The sequence below is a fragment of the Monodon monoceros genome, unplaced genomic scaffold (assembly GCF_005190385.1).
Source record: "Monodon monoceros isolate NGI ecotype Baffin Bay Population unplaced genomic scaffold, NGI_Narwhal_1 Super_Scaffold_19, whole genome shotgun sequence".
Taxonomy (NCBI): domain Eukaryota; kingdom Metazoa; phylum Chordata; class Mammalia; order Artiodactyla; family Monodontidae; genus Monodon; species Monodon monoceros.
Window position 1 is genome coordinate 11,106,756 of NW_021703775.1, and position 14,912 is coordinate 11,121,667.

A 14,912-nucleotide genomic window follows, 5' to 3' on the forward strand; every position below is an offset into this window, starting at 1 on the left:
CCGGCCTCCAGTCCAAACTGAGTTTCTCCTTCCGTTTGGGGAGTGGAGGACAGCAAATGAGGAGGGCTGTCGATTCTGAGTCACCGTGCATGTGTGTTCTTGTACCCCGATAGCATTGTTTAAAAAGACACTAGTCTGGGCTTCCCTGGTGGCGCAGTGGTTGAGAGTCCGCCTGCCGGTGCAGGGGACGCGGGTTCGTGCCCCGGTCCGGGAGGGTCCCGCCTGCCACGGGGCGGCTGGGCCCGTGGGCCGTGGCCGCTGAGCCTGCGCGTCCGGAGCCTGCGCGTCCAGAGCCTGTGCTCCGCAACGGGAGAGGCCGCAATGGTGAGAGGCCCGCGTACCGCAAAAAACAAAAAAACAAACAAAAAAAAGACACTAGTCTACTCGGGTGGAGAACTTGGTCTGAGTTCATGAAGCCCATCTCCTGGCCAATCTAGTCCTGTCTTCCGAGGGCCGTGGAGGAAGATGTCCTCACGTGAGCTCTGAAGTTGGACACACCTGGGTTTGAAGCTCCACTTTCTGCTGGGTGATGTCAGCCTCAGTATCCCCAGCCGGGAAAGGGGCGGGTCAGGAGCGGCCCGGCGCGGAGTGGGCTCCCGGGATCCCGCACGCACGTGCGCGCCGCCTCGGCCGCCTCCCCCGCCAGGGCGCTGAAGATGCCCGCGCTCGTCCTCGGCGTCGCGCCCGGCCTCCTCGGGGAGCCGCGCGGGTTGGGCGCGCTCCCAGGCGCATTCCTGGCCGGGCAGCCCCTCCTCCTCGGCCTTGGCCAAGGGGCTGGCGCCTCCCCGCCTCGCTGCGATTGTCTCGTGCGGGCGGCTGCGGACGCTCCTGGACGCTGCGGCTGGAGGTCTGCGCGCGGCACACCTGGACCCGGGACTGCGCCTCCCGAGTGCGGCGGGCCCGGCTGCGCTCCGGAGCTCCCGCCTCCCTCCCTGCCCGAGCCGCTTGGGGCCGCGCGGAGCCCCGCTCCCCGCAGGGGCGGCTGCGGCATCGGCTTGGGACAACCTCGGCAGGGAAGGCAAAGTTATTTCCCCTTCCCAAGCAGAAAGGTTCCGATTGGCAAGATGGTGCCCAACTGTCCCCGCACGCTCTTCCTCCTGCTGCTTTTCCTCGCCTGCCCCGAATCGCGGGCTTCCCAGGTCAGTGTCCCTCCCGCCCTCCCCTGTCCCGCTTGCAGGGGAGGCCACGCCAAGGCCGGAGGACCTGGGCTCGCCACATTCCACCGGAATGCTCGGGCTGGGGGCTTGGAGCGAGGCTGGAGCTGGGGTTCAGTTTTAAGAGGGAAGCGTGAGATCCCCCCCCCATCTGTCATCGGATGCATCGCGGGCCGGGCGTCTGGGAGAACCCGGGCTGGTCTAGCCGAGCAGTTTGTGCGAAAGCCTCGGTCCGCTGGGGGGAGGGAGAGAGAGGGCTCCGCGTGAGAACCGTGCGTTGCAGAAAGATTGCCCTGGGATTTATGAGACATTGGTCTTCCTCAGGTCTCCAGAAGAGCTCCCTGCTCGCCCAATTAGGGTAGAGGTTGTCCCCTCCCCTCCAATTTCCAACATTTAAAATTCTAACTGAAATATCATTCTTACCACCACCAACTTTAAATTTTATTTATTTAATTTATTTTTGGCTGCGTTGGGTCTTCGTTGCTGCGCACGGGCTTTCTCTAGTTGTGGCGAGCGGGGGCTACTTTTCGTTGTGGTGCGCAGGCTTCCCTTGTTGCGGAGCACGGGCTCTAGGCGCACGGGCTTCAGTAGATGCGGCGGTGGGCTCAGTAGTTGTGGCTCACGGGCTTAGTTGCTCCCTCGGCATGCGGGATCGTCCCGGACCAGGGCTCGAACCCGTGTCCCCTGCATTGGCAGGCGGATTCTTAACCAGTGCGCCACCAGGGAGGCCCCACCACCAACTTTTAAAGGCTCAGAACTTTCTTAGCAGTTCGCCGCGTTTCCCAGGCAGAGACAGGTGGGAGGTTTCTGAAGCAGCCTCACCTGAGCCTAGGGGACCTTAGATTTGGGACTGCATTTCTTTCCCACACTTGCAGGCAGCTCGCCGTTTAATTTTTTTCTCCCTGACGTTTGTGTCTGTTGGAGTCCCACTGGATTTATGTGCTTGACCAGGTTTACTTTTACATTAAGCAGTAAAAACTCATGGTTAACATTAAGATAAGAATGCAGATAAAAATGTGTCTTCCAGAGGTGAGACTGGAATTGCTCGATTCAGAGCCAGCTACCACCAGACTGGCTCTGGAAACTGGAGACCCCTCCCTCTGTGACGGCGTGTCCCGTGGGCTGTGGGGCAGCTACCCCAAGAATACCGTCCATAACAATAATAGTAACGGCAGACGGAAAGAAAGCTCACTGAGCGATCAGTGCTGCGTTCTTTGCTAAGCATCTTGCAGGCTCTTTATTCTCAGAGCAGCGCTGTGAGTCGGGAACTATTGTCATCCCCATTTTGCAGATGAGGGAGCTGAGACCCAGGGAGATTCTGACTTACTCAAGTTTCACATGGCCAGGAAGGAGTGGAGTAAATTTAATCTCTCTCCTTGGTCTCCAAGCCTTTTCCCTTCCCCACAGACTCTCACCCATGGACTGAATACCTGACAGGCACAACCGTGGCCACCTAGAAGCCCTTGGGGCACAGGAAGGGGCTCCAGGCAGGGAGAACTCAGTTCAGACCAAACACGGCCCGTGTGAGTGCAGGATGCGGTGAGTTGCCGCTGCAGGAAGTCGCTCAGCCACCAGGCAGCAGAAGCCTGGTCTAGGGCCACAATCAACCCACCCAACAGAACAGTGGGGTGTCCCACCCACGATGCAGATTACATAACAGAACCTGAGGCCCAGAGCTCAAAGCCAGAAGCACAGGTAGGTGCATCCCTAAGCCGGCTCCCCACCCAGGCCAGGAGAGGGGCAGGGTGGATAGGAAGTGCCAGAGGAAGCTGAGGGGCTCTGCACTGCCATTATCCGATCTCTGAAGGTTACCTGGAAAAGTGGTGACACCCTGGCAGTTCTCAGATGTCTGCAGCTGCTGTTCAAGCAGGGAAGTAAGCTCTCTCAGGCTCTGTTCCTGGGGGAGATCTGGGTCCCATCCCTGCCCTGCCACATCCAGGCTTTCTCAAATTCCTTCTCCTCTAAACCTTGGTTTCTTTACCTGCAAGAGCACCTGCTTCACTGGGCTTTGTGAAGGGGAAAGGGAGCAGAAGGGATTCTCCATAGAAGTTAGTTTAAAACTTCTAGTGAAACTGTCCTTCACCCAAAGTCCTATGTAGTCGGGGGAATCTCACCCGTAATCCTTGTCTGACTTTTCAGCACATCCGTCCTGGGTCACTTTGCAAGATTTCTGTGACCTGCTGTTGGAGAGCCAGTGGTCCTGGGGAAGGAGGGGAGGTTGAGCAATGTGGGGATCCCGTAAGTGGGAGCCCTTTCCCAACACTACTGCCCACTCTGTGGCCTTCCGCCAGGAAGAGAAACAGCCTTGCTGGGGAGACAAGAAAGGGAGAACATTTAACACACCCCACGCCTCACCCTCTTCCCCCACAATGGCTCTCGGCCTCCTTGTTGCCTGTGGGGAGGGGGGGCTATGGTATTTCAGAACGTTTCCCCTTCTCCAAAACCTCTCCTTGTGATCACATGTCACAGGGTTCCAAATTCCACCATTAGAGATTCATTCTTCTGGTTGTCTACTCCCAGTTGATACATTGCTTTTTACAGTGTAATGGGAAAGAAATGTTTTTGGTGTACATTTCCATGATTTTAACCATAGAACTATGTTCTATATGTGGTACTCACCACCACAGTCAGGAGACAGAAGAGTTCCACCACCCCAAAATGACATCATCATGCCCTATGTAGTCACACCCTCTGGCCACCCTAGCGCCTGGCAACACTGATCCGTTCTTCATCATTATGGTTTTTTTCATCTTCACAGTGTCATATAAATGGAAGCAAAAAGTACATAGACTTTTGACTCTTACTTCTTTAACTTAGCATAAAGCATTTAAGATTCTTCCATGTCGTTCTGGGGATGCACAGTTCCTTCCTATTGCTGGGTAGTATTCCATTGTGTGGACGTATCACAGCTTTTTTTTTTTATCAATTCAGCCACTGAACTGAATGACACCCATGGTATCAGTTCCAGTTTTTGGTGATTATGACTAGAGCTGCCGTAAACATTCCCATACAGCTTTTGTGTGAATGTAAAAACACCCATTTCTCTTGGGTAAATGTCTAGGAGTGGGATTGCTGGGTTATATGGTAAGTGTATCTTTAACTTTGTCAGAAGCAGCCAAACTGTATTCCATATCAGTTGTATCATTTTGCATTCCCACCAGCAATCCATAAAAGACCCAGTTGCCCTGCATCCTCACCAGCACTTAATATTATCGGGTTTGTCTGTTTGTTTCTAAGTCACTCTAATAGGTATGGAATGGTATCTCATTGTGGTTTTAATTTCCATTTCTCTAATAACTGATAATATTGACATCTTTTCATGTGCTTATTTGCCATTTGAATAGTTTACTGGGTGAAGTGTCTGTTCAGGCCCTCTGCCCATTTTCCAAATGGGTGATTTGTTTTCTTATTGTTAAGTTTTGAGTATTCTTTATACATTCTAAATAGAAATCCTTTATCAGATGTGTGAGTTGCCAATATTTTCTCCCTATCTGCAGCTTGTCTTTAAAAAAATTTTTTAAATTTTATATTGGGGAAGAGTTGATTTACAATGTTGTGTTAGTTTCAGGTGTACAGCAAAGTGAGTTAGTTATACATATTCCTATATCTATTCTTTTTCAGATTCTTTTCCCATATAGGTTATGACAGAGTATTGAGTATAGTTCCCTGTGCTCTACAGTAGATCCTTGTTGATTATCTATTTTATATATAGTAGTGTGTATATGTTAATCCCAAACTTGTAATTTATTCTTCTCCCTACCCCACCTTTCCCCTTTGGTAACCATAAATTTGTTTTCTAAGCCTGTGAGTCTATTTCTGTTTTGTAAATAAGTTCATTTGTATCATTTTTTTTTAGATTCCACATAAGTGATGTCATATGATGTTTGTCTTTCTCTGACTTACTTTGACAATCTCCAGGTCCATCCATGTGGCTGCAAATGGCATGATTTCATTCACTGCAGCTTGTCTAAACAGTGTCTTTCCCAGACCAAAGGTTTTAAATTTTGATGAAGTCCAATTGATCAATTTTTTATTTTTATAGATCGTGGTTTTGGTGTCAAGTCTAAGAACTCTTTGACCCCAGATCATGAAAATTTTCTTGTATGTTTTCTTCTAAAATTTTTGTAGTTTTGCATTTTTACATTTTGATCTGTAATTTATTTTGAGTTAATTTTTGTGTAAAGTGTGAGGTTTGTGTTGAGATAAACACTTTGCATGTAGATATCCAGTTGTTCCAACAGCATTTGTAGAAAAGACTGTTGAATTGCCATTGAATTGTCTTAGCAACTTTGTCAAAAATCAGTGCATCATATGGGTTTATTTCTGCCAGTAACACACTATCTTGATTACTGTAATTTTATTTATTTATTTATTTAGTTAGTTATTTGGCTGCATTGGGTCTTCGTTGCACACGGGCTTTCTCTAGTTGTGGCGAGCAGGCGTCTACTCCTTGTTGCCATGCACGGGCTTCTCATTGCAGTGGCCTTTCGTTGCAGAGCACGAGCTCTAGGCGCACGGGCTTCAGTAGTTGTAGTGCGTGGGCCCAGTAGTTGTGGTTTGCGGGCTCTAGAGCGCAGACTCAGCAGTTGTGGCGCACGGGCTTAGTTGCTCCAGAGGCATGTGGGATCTTCCCAGACCAGGGATCGAACCCGTGTCCCCTGCATTGGCAGGCGGATTCTTAACCACTGCACCACCAGGGAAGTCCCGTTACTGTAATTTTATATAAGACTTAAAATTGGATAGATTTTAAGACTTTATTATTCTTTTTCAAAATTGTTTCGGTTATTATAGCTTGTATTTCCCTTAAAATTTTAGAATCGGCTTGTCTCTATCCACAGAATTCCACTGGAATTTTGATTGGAAGTGCATTAAACCTACTGATCAATTAGGGTTGAACTGGCGTCTTAACAATACTGAGTCTTCCAATCTGTGAAAACAACATGTCTTTCCATTTATTTAGCTCTTCCTTGGTTTCCCTCATCAGCATTTTTTAGTTACCAACATAAACATGTTTTGTTAGATTTATATCTAAGTATTTCATTTTTGGAGCTATTTTAAGTGGTATTAGGTTTAAAATTTTTTCATTTCCAATGCTATATTCCTTGTATATGGAAATTCAGTGGGCTTTTCTGTGTTGACATGGTGTCCTGTGACTTTGTGGAACACACTTATTAGTTATAGGGCATTTTTTTTTTTGTAGATTCCCTCAGATTTTTTTTACATAAACAATCATGTTATCTGTGAATAGGGGCAATTTTATTTCTTCCTTTCTAATCCATGCGCCATTTATTTATTTATTTAGCCTTATTACACTTATTAAAACTTCCAGTACTGTGTTGAGTAAGAGAGTGGACATTCTTGCCTTGTTCTAGAACTTGGGAAGAATGCATTCCGTTTTTTTTTAATGTTAAGTGGGATGCTAGGTTGTGGGGTTTTGCAGATGCCATTTGTCAGGTTACGGTTCTCTTCTAGCCATAGTTTGATGGAGTATTCATTACGAATGGATGGTGAATTTTATCACATGCTTTTTCTGCTTTCATTGATATGATCCTGTGGTTTTTCTTCAGTCTGTTATTAAAGTGGATGACTTTGACTGAATTTTTAAATTTATTTTTAATTTTTTAAAATTGAAGTACAGTTGATTTACAGTGCTGTGTGATTGATTTTCTAATTTTGAAAGCAGCCTTGCATTCCCAGATAAACCCTAATTGATTATGGCATCGTATACATCGTCTGTATTTCTGGATTCTACTTGCTAATGTTTTGTGAGAATTCTTGTATCTTCTTCATGAGGGATATTGGTGTATAGCAGGGGTCAGCAAACTATGGTCCATGACCCACATCCAGTACACTGCTGGTCAAATCTGTCCACACTGATTACTGCAGTTGCGGGGGTGAGCAGTTGCAACAGAGACCCTATGGGCTGCAAAGATGAAAAATGTGACTCTCTGGCCCTCTTTCTACAGACACAGTTTGCTGTCCCTCATTTATGGATTTCTTCTACTGTCTTTACCTGGTTTTGTTACCTGGGTAATACTGGCTTCCTAAAATGAGTTGTGAGCTGTCCCCTTCTCTTCTGTTTTCTGGATGAAACTGTGTAGAGGTGGTGTCAGTTCCTCTTACAATGTTTGGTAGAATTGACCAGTGAAACCATGTGGGCTTGGAGATTTCTTTTCTGGAAGGTTTTTAACTATGAATTCAATTTCTCTGACAGATACAGAACTACTTAGGGTAGCCTTTTTCCTTTGGGTGACTTTTGGTAGCTTGTGGCTTTCAAGAAATTGTTCCACAGTCCTCCCTGTCTCTTGAGGCAAGGGATTTTAAATGCCCTGGAAATTACTCCCCATTTCTAAACAATTGATCTCCTGTAAGGAGAGATGAGTACTTTGTTCCATTGTTCGCTGCAGAGCCAAATAGTCTACTATGATTAATTTCCTTTCTTGTGTAACTTTTTGGTTTTCCTCAAGATTTTTCTCTTTTGCCCGGTTCGTCCTCTACATAAGCACAGTTGTTTCCAATAATCTCTTTCCTAGTCCATATTCTGTCGGGCTGCTTTCCCCCTGGATCCCAGTCATGCTGACCTTCTCTGGGCTCATGGCCCTGTGGCTACCCAGGGACTTTGGCCTGCGCTGGAGTTTATGTTTTCTAGATCATATGTCTTCCTCTTTCTTGGCTTATTCCCTTGTTTTTTTGAACACGTTCTCAGGAAAATGATGTTTTAATCCGCGATCCTTAGCCCTTCCCAGATCACTTTCCTATTGTAGATGTCACCATTTTTCTACCCTGAAACTTTAAAGCAGGCAACGGTAGCACCATTATCCCCACGCTGTAGATGGAGCCTGATGTGCCAGAGGAAGTGGCAGCTGAATCCTCATGTTGGGAACAAAGCCAGAGGAAGGAGCGAGAGGGGGGGAAATGCCCCCATCCAGTGTCCCCCACTGACTGAGTCGGGAGGGAAGGAGGTGGGGAGGGTTTGAGACCTACTCCCTGGTCTGAGAACAAATGAGATGAAGAAGGGTGGAAATATGAAAACCCAAGTATGTTCCTTCCCGGTGTAGTATGGTCAGCTTATCGATGTCAATTCTACTGCCAGTTTCGATGGATTGGCTGGACTCCAGGTTGAGATGGATTGCTGTTTACTTCAGAGCTCAGCACAAAAGGATACCATGCTTGATTAAAGGTATCTGCCGTGCTCGCAGCACCAGGAGTATTTGCTACCCTGCAGCAGGGTTTTATACACCGGCGCCTGTATTATAAGAATACATGGGGGTGAGCGGAAGCTACGGGGACATGGGAATCATCCATTTTGAAAACGGGGCATTTCATCAAACAAATATTTGGTGACTGCCATGGCCCAGGCGGGAACAAAACAGACAAGGACCGTGCATTTGGTTTTGAAAGGGCTGCTCTAGATCTGGAGTTGGCTGATCAGGGTGGCAGTCTGAGCTGGGCTCAGCTCGACTGTTCTGCTCAATGGCTCCAGGCTCCGCTTCTCGGGTCTGGGCTCCTCTTCACCTGTGGACAGCTGCCAGGTTAGCTGCGGCTGGTTGGTCCAGGGTGGCTCTGCTCCATGCAGCCTCTCATCCTCCAGCAGGCTAGCTGGGTTTTTCACATGGTAGAAAGTGGTCAAGGGCCAGGACTAGCAGAATGCCCAAGACTTCTTGAGACGCTGTTCTAAAATGAAGCTGGGATTTTGGCGTCCTCCAAGTGTGGTGAGGCCAACAGATCAGGAGACACTGCCGGAAAAGATAGTGTGTTACTCCCACTATCGAGGAGGGAGAATGTCATACCAAGTTGGGCTACAGAGAGAGCAGCAGGCAGAAAGAGAGGGAGGGAAACTTCTGGAAAGCCTTTACTGGGGGTTTTGAGGGAAGAAATGGGTGAGACAGGTTAAGGGGACTAACCGGGTTAAGATTGGCTAGTTGGGATAATTGTAGCAGGATGGTGGTATAGGGCTGCCCCTAGTCGTCTGATGCCGAACCCCAGGTTTGTTGGCGGGGTCTGGGTTAGTGTCTCACAAGCTTCGGAGCCAGATAAGCAGGCGGATGGGCTCTGGTTCAGTTGGTTTGCTACCAAAGGTGTGCTGGGCATGGGCAGGGAGGGTGTTGTGTTGTTTGCTGTCTCTAGGAATTTGCTGGCCCTGCCACAGAGGGGCAGTCTGTGCCAAGTCAGCATGGCCCCAGATGTCAAAACATCACATACAGAAACTAGACAATGTGGTTAATCCAGAGCCAGCCTTGGAACTGGTATATCGCTTCCAGTGCATTCTGTTGGCCAAAGCAAGTCACAAGACCCGCCCATATCCGGAGATGGGAAAACAGACCTCCCTCTGGATGGGAAGACTGGCAGAGCCTCCTTGCAGATGGCGTGGGTGTGGGGAGGAAGAGATTGCCATTCTGCAAACCTTCATCAGTAGTGATCCAGGGCTTTACTGCCCCCAGAGACAGTGTTCAGATGAATGTGTGGGGTCAGGGTGAGGATGGGTGACCGGGAGGCTGTCCTGGCATCTTCCACTTTCTCTAGCAGCCTCCACCTTTCCCTGGCAACTTAAGGAGGGGGACTCTTTCCAAGTCCTGTCAAGGACGGCCCTGATTACAGAGAAGAGTGGAGACCCCTTTGCTCCGTGGGGCAGTTTCTGGCCCCCGGGAGCGTTGGGCAACAAGTGCTGAGGGTGTAGACTGGATGTGAACAGCTGGGGAAGGAGGCAGTGCCCTGGGTTCTCGGGTTGGCCTGGAGTCTTTCAGGCAGGAACTGATGCCCTCCCAGGCCTGCTCCCCCTGGAGGATTCTGTTTGACACTGGACTTGATTCCAGGCAGACCAAGCCAGATGCCTGTGGAGCTGCTCACCCCACCACCTGGGCACCGGCCCTCCCTCCACGTGCCCACCTCCACCTGCCTCCCAGCCAGCTGCCCCAGGAGGAGTGTCCATCCCCTGACTGTTGACAGAGGCCTGACGGTGCCCCTGATCTATAGGGGCATTGGTGGGCTGCCATGCTTCTACCAACTTTCCCAAGGCTTGTGCAGCCCTGGGGCCCTGGGGACAATGGGGCAGACTCCCTGAGTGGGTAGAACTTTCTATGTCCTCTCAAACCCTGTACCTGAGTCTTCCCTGCTTCTCTGGAGTTGCCTGGAACCTAAAATAAGGATGTCACAGACATCTTCATTTAAGAAAACAATAGGCACCTACCATTTGACAGGACCCAAACCTACCCATTTCAGTAAGTAAATCTCTGTCTCGAGGAAGTAACCATTGATTTTCCCTGTATGCGGGAAAACACGTGTCCCTCTGGCAGTCTGGGCTCCAGACTCTGCAGAGGGAAGCAGCTTAAATGGGAAGCAAAGCCCAGGGAGCTCACCTTGGGGCTGCGTTTCCAGGTAAGACTGAGACGTGACATCATTCACATCAAAGACTGGAGGTGTGGGGGTGGGATGGCAACTCCAGGGACTCAGGAGACCCTAGGCTGCTCCCTGACCTCGCTGTTGTCATCTGGTTGGCTCCTGACTCAGACATGTCTCTTTATGCCGGGGATCAGGTTACCTCTAGACCCTCAACAGAAGTGGCGCTGCCAGCTCAGGAGATGCCCTTCCCTCTGCTCCCCTAGGCTGGGCTTCCCGTCTCTGCAGGAGGGGCTGGGGGCAGAGTGTGATCGGTAACTGGGTGCGCGGCCCAGGGAGCCGAGAGGATCAGATGATTCTTGGCTGATCTGAAGAAAGGGAAAGCGCCAGGGGTGTCTGTAGGCAAAAAAAGACAAAAAGAAAAGCTTCTTCCAGAGAAGCGCCAGACACCAACAGTCATTTACACTGTGGTGTGAAAAACATACAAACTTGTCAGTGTCACCTCCCAGCGCCTTCTCTGACTGCATAATTAAAGATTCTACCTTCCCAGAAGGAATCTAACTAGTAAGGTAATGTGCTCATTCTACAACTGTGTCCTGAGAGCCTTTCCTGCCAGGTGATTTTCTGGGTCTGGCGAGGCGGCAGGGCCCGAGGCAGTGTAGCAAGTGGAGAAGACCCTGAGTGCCTGGTCTGTGTTCTGGTTCCCATGCTTCCCGGCTGAGTGACCTGGGGCAAGTTCCTGCCTCTGCGAGTCAGTCTCCTCCTCTGAGATGCCTGTCTCATGGGGTTGTAGGAAGGAGAAAATGAGTGACATTCAGAGAACAGTTCCAGAATGAGGGCTCAGTACGTGTTAGGGTAGCGAACGATGAGGTGGACACAGACCCTGTTGTCACGTGGCTCACCAAGCAGGCAGAGAAAAACAAGACGAACCTGAAAGTATCTGGAGGCAGAGCGTGGAAGGGGGGTGTTGTGTTGGAGGGTGGCCAGGAGGGTGCTTAGTACTCCGTAGGCAGGTAAGGGCTCTTTGAGAAGGGGGCTTCTAAGTGAAAATGGAAAGACAGGAGCCTGGCTTTCAAGGACCAGGGGCAGAATCTGGGCAGAGGAAACAGCCGGTGCAAAGGCCCTGAGGTAGAAGTAATCTTGCTGAGGTGTGTGGAGAAACACAGAGGAGGTCTGAATATTGGGACACAGAAGGTGCCTGATCTGGACACAGTTGGAGGTGGCAGGGCTTGATCACATACGGCTCTGTAAGCAGAATAATGCCCTCCGCCCAAAGATATCTATGTTCTTATCCCAGAAACCTGAGACTCTTACCCTGATTTTAGCCCGGTGAGTCCTGTGTTGGGGTTCTGACCTCTGTCTTTTGGGAAGCTTAGATTGCAGGAGGGCCCGGCAGGATGCAGGGAGAGCAGGACAGGATAGTTTCTGTTGCACCGTTGCCTGCTCACGGAGAAACGCTTGGGATTTTTCGCGAGCGGAGGTAGGAAGATCTGAAAGTGCACCACGTGTGTCATTCAGCCTTCACAACCATCCAGGTGAGTTACTTTAAGAGTAAGCACTCCAAGGCTCCACCTCTCACGCATGGCCACGCCTACCGCACTCACCTCATTAGTCCCCTTCATTCTGCCCATGCTGCCCACCAGGACCGGGCCCCCCAGTGCCCTCTGCCTCCTTGGCGTCAGCCCCAGGAGACCCAGTCAGATCCAGATGTCCACTTTCACAAGTCGCAGAAATCTTGGATCATGTGTGAATGTGCACACATGTGGGCTGACGTTCCCTGAAGGGTCCGTGCGTGTGTGTTGGCGGGGACAGTGGGGGGACTGAGAGGGTCGGCTAGCAAACTGGGGCCTCTGAGCCCCTCGTCCTGGTTCCCTCGGGCTGAAGAGAGAAGAAGAATGTACTTTCCCAGTGGGTGGACTGGGCACAGTGTGAGTGGTAAGGTAGCCTTGCCATTGACCAACTAGATGCCCTGAGCCTCAGTTTCTCTAGCTGTGAAATGGGGATAACCATGCCTGCCTGGGGGGCTGCAAGGAGGACTAAATGAGATAATGATGGCTCCGTTTCTTACGTCATTTGTGGAATAATGAATAAGTGAATGAATTATGGAATCATTCTGTTGTACATGTGAAACTAACAGAATGTTGTATGTCAATTATACCGCAATAAAAAATGTAATATAAAAAAGAAGAAAAATCAAACAAAAAATGAGTAAGTGAGGAGAAGATGCAGTATACCAAGTTTCTTTTTCCTCTTCTTTTCCTCTTTATTTTCTCAACTTCCTCTCTCCTTCTCTACTCATATTGGGTCAAGTCCCAAAAGGAAGTAAGCAAAACATGCCCCATTTCTGCAGCCAGGAGGTCCTCAAGTTATGGAGAGAGGTGAGGGGAAGGCCCAGTACCAGGGGGCTCCACAGGGGATTGTGGCTGGTTTTATATGTGTGTGTGTATGTGTGTATGTGTATATGTGTATGTGGTATGTATATGTGTATTGTGTGTATGTGGTATGTGTGTGTATATGTGTATTGTGTATGTGTGTGTGTGAATGTGTGTGTGTGTGCACGGAGCTCCCCACTGGGCTGGGCGTTAGGGGAGATATTTTCTGGACATAAAGTGGTAGTGTTAAAGGCACAACCAAGTCTGCAGGTGAATGTGGCCACTGGAAGCTTGGCTGGGCAGCAAGCAGGTGAAAGAATATGGTGGATTTGGGGAGTAAGATGAGGAAGACTGCCCTGGGCTCACACTTACATCTTCCTTCGCTCCTCATTCATCTGTTTTGTTGGTTCGCTCAAATGAGCATCTCGTGTATACTCAGGTCCTGTCCTCAGTGATGGGGATTCCAAGTTGTCTATAACTTGTTCTCCGCCCTCAGGCACGCAAAGGGGGCAGGAGAGAGGTGACCAGAGCTGCCTGTCAAGGGGGTGCTAGAAAAGGAGAGGAGTCGGGAGATGGACAGAGGAGGACTCCTGGGGGGTCTCCATAGACCCCTCTCTGAAGTTTCACATCAGGGTCTGGAGGAGGCCTGCTGGGATTTCAATCCTGGATGCGTCACCGTGGCCAAGTGACTACTTGGCTTCCTTGCCTGGAAAGTGGGTGTAATAATGGTGCCCATATCCCGGGGCTGTCGTGAGCATCTAACGAGTTCGCTTGTGTGCAGTGTGGTGGCAGTGCTGCCTCTTGGCTTCCACTGTTGTCATTGTTCCCGTGGCCATTTCAAAAAGTAGACAAGAATTGAGTTGGGGCGAAAATATAGAATTTTGGGCAGCCGGCATTGTAAGAAACCAAAATGCCCTGAGTACACAAAGGGAGACTCTGCTGGAAGGTTGTGATAGCTAATTTTATTTGTCCACTTGGCTAGACCAGATATTTAGTGAAACACCAGTCTCGATGTTGCTGTGAAGGTTTGTTTTTGTTTTGGCCACACGGTGCGGCATGCAGGATCTTAGTTCCCTGACCAGGGATTGAACCTGTGGCCCCTGCAGTGGAAGCATGGAGTCTTAACCACTGGATTGTCAGGGAAGTCTCTGTGAAGGTATTTTTTTAGACTTGATTAGCATTAAATGGTAGACTTTGGGTAAAGCAGGTTGCTATCCATAATGTGGGTGGGCTTCATCCCAAAGACTGAGGTCCCCAGAGAAGGAGGGCTTTATGCCTCCAGACGGCCTTTGGAGCTACAATACCAACTCTTCCCTGGGTCTCCAGCCCACACTTTGCATGAGCCAATTCCTTAAAATAAATCTCTCTCCTTCTCTCTCTCTCTCTACAGGGTGTGTACAGATACAATTGGTTCTTCTTGGTTCTGTTTCTCTGGAGAACCCTAAGACAAGGGCGTTGGGCACCTCCCCAAGTAAAATTCCCTCACTTCCCCCAGAAGTGTCCTTCCTTTACTCTTCTGTGTGGGTGCTGGGTCAAGGTCACTGGAATGAGAGAAGTTGAGGAGTTATAACCCGCTTCTGATTTGGCCTAAAATTAAAAAAACAAAACAGAACAAAACAAAAAAACTTTCGGAGAAAGAAAATCATGTGCAAATTCTACATGACTCAGATGCAGAGAGCCTCGAGCCTTGGCTAGCAGGCACACACTTGGCAAGTGTGCTCCGTCCTTTCATAGATCTAAAGGCATCAAAACATCTGTGTTCCCGTTAACAACATGCTGACATGACACATAGCTGTGGCTTAGAAGAAACCAGCGTGAGATGGCCCTTCCGAGGTCCAAGGGGTCATCCATGGCTGCCTGGAGGGGTCTGGGGCTCTATTATCCTTGAGGTGGCTCTCAGAAATAACCACTGTGCCAAGACTGTCGCTGTCAGGATGACCATCGAGCCAGGTCACATGAGAATGGAGCCTCAAGGACCCCCCATCCTTGTGCCCCCCCATGCCTGGGCCCTTCAGGGCTTTGAGAGCTGGGCTTCACTTGTAAACTGAGC

At 49.5% G+C, this 14,912-nt stretch overlaps 1 protein-coding gene across 3 annotated transcripts in view; it reads left to right on the plus strand.

The window, feature by feature from the left end:
* The first annotated feature begins 371 nt into the window (after positions 1 to 371).
* The window catches only part of FBLN7 (fibulin 7), a 54,398-nt gene continuing 39,857 nt past the window's right edge, over positions 372 to 14,912 (plus strand). For all 3 annotated transcript variants that reach the window (XM_029232127.1, XM_029232126.1, XM_029232128.1), the window contains exon 1: positions 372 to 1,139. In XM_029232127.1, coding sequence (XP_029087960.1) covers positions 657 to 1,139 — 483 coding nt within the window. In that variant the 5' untranslated portion in view covers positions 372 to 656. The remainder of the gene's footprint in view (positions 1,140 to 14,912) is intronic.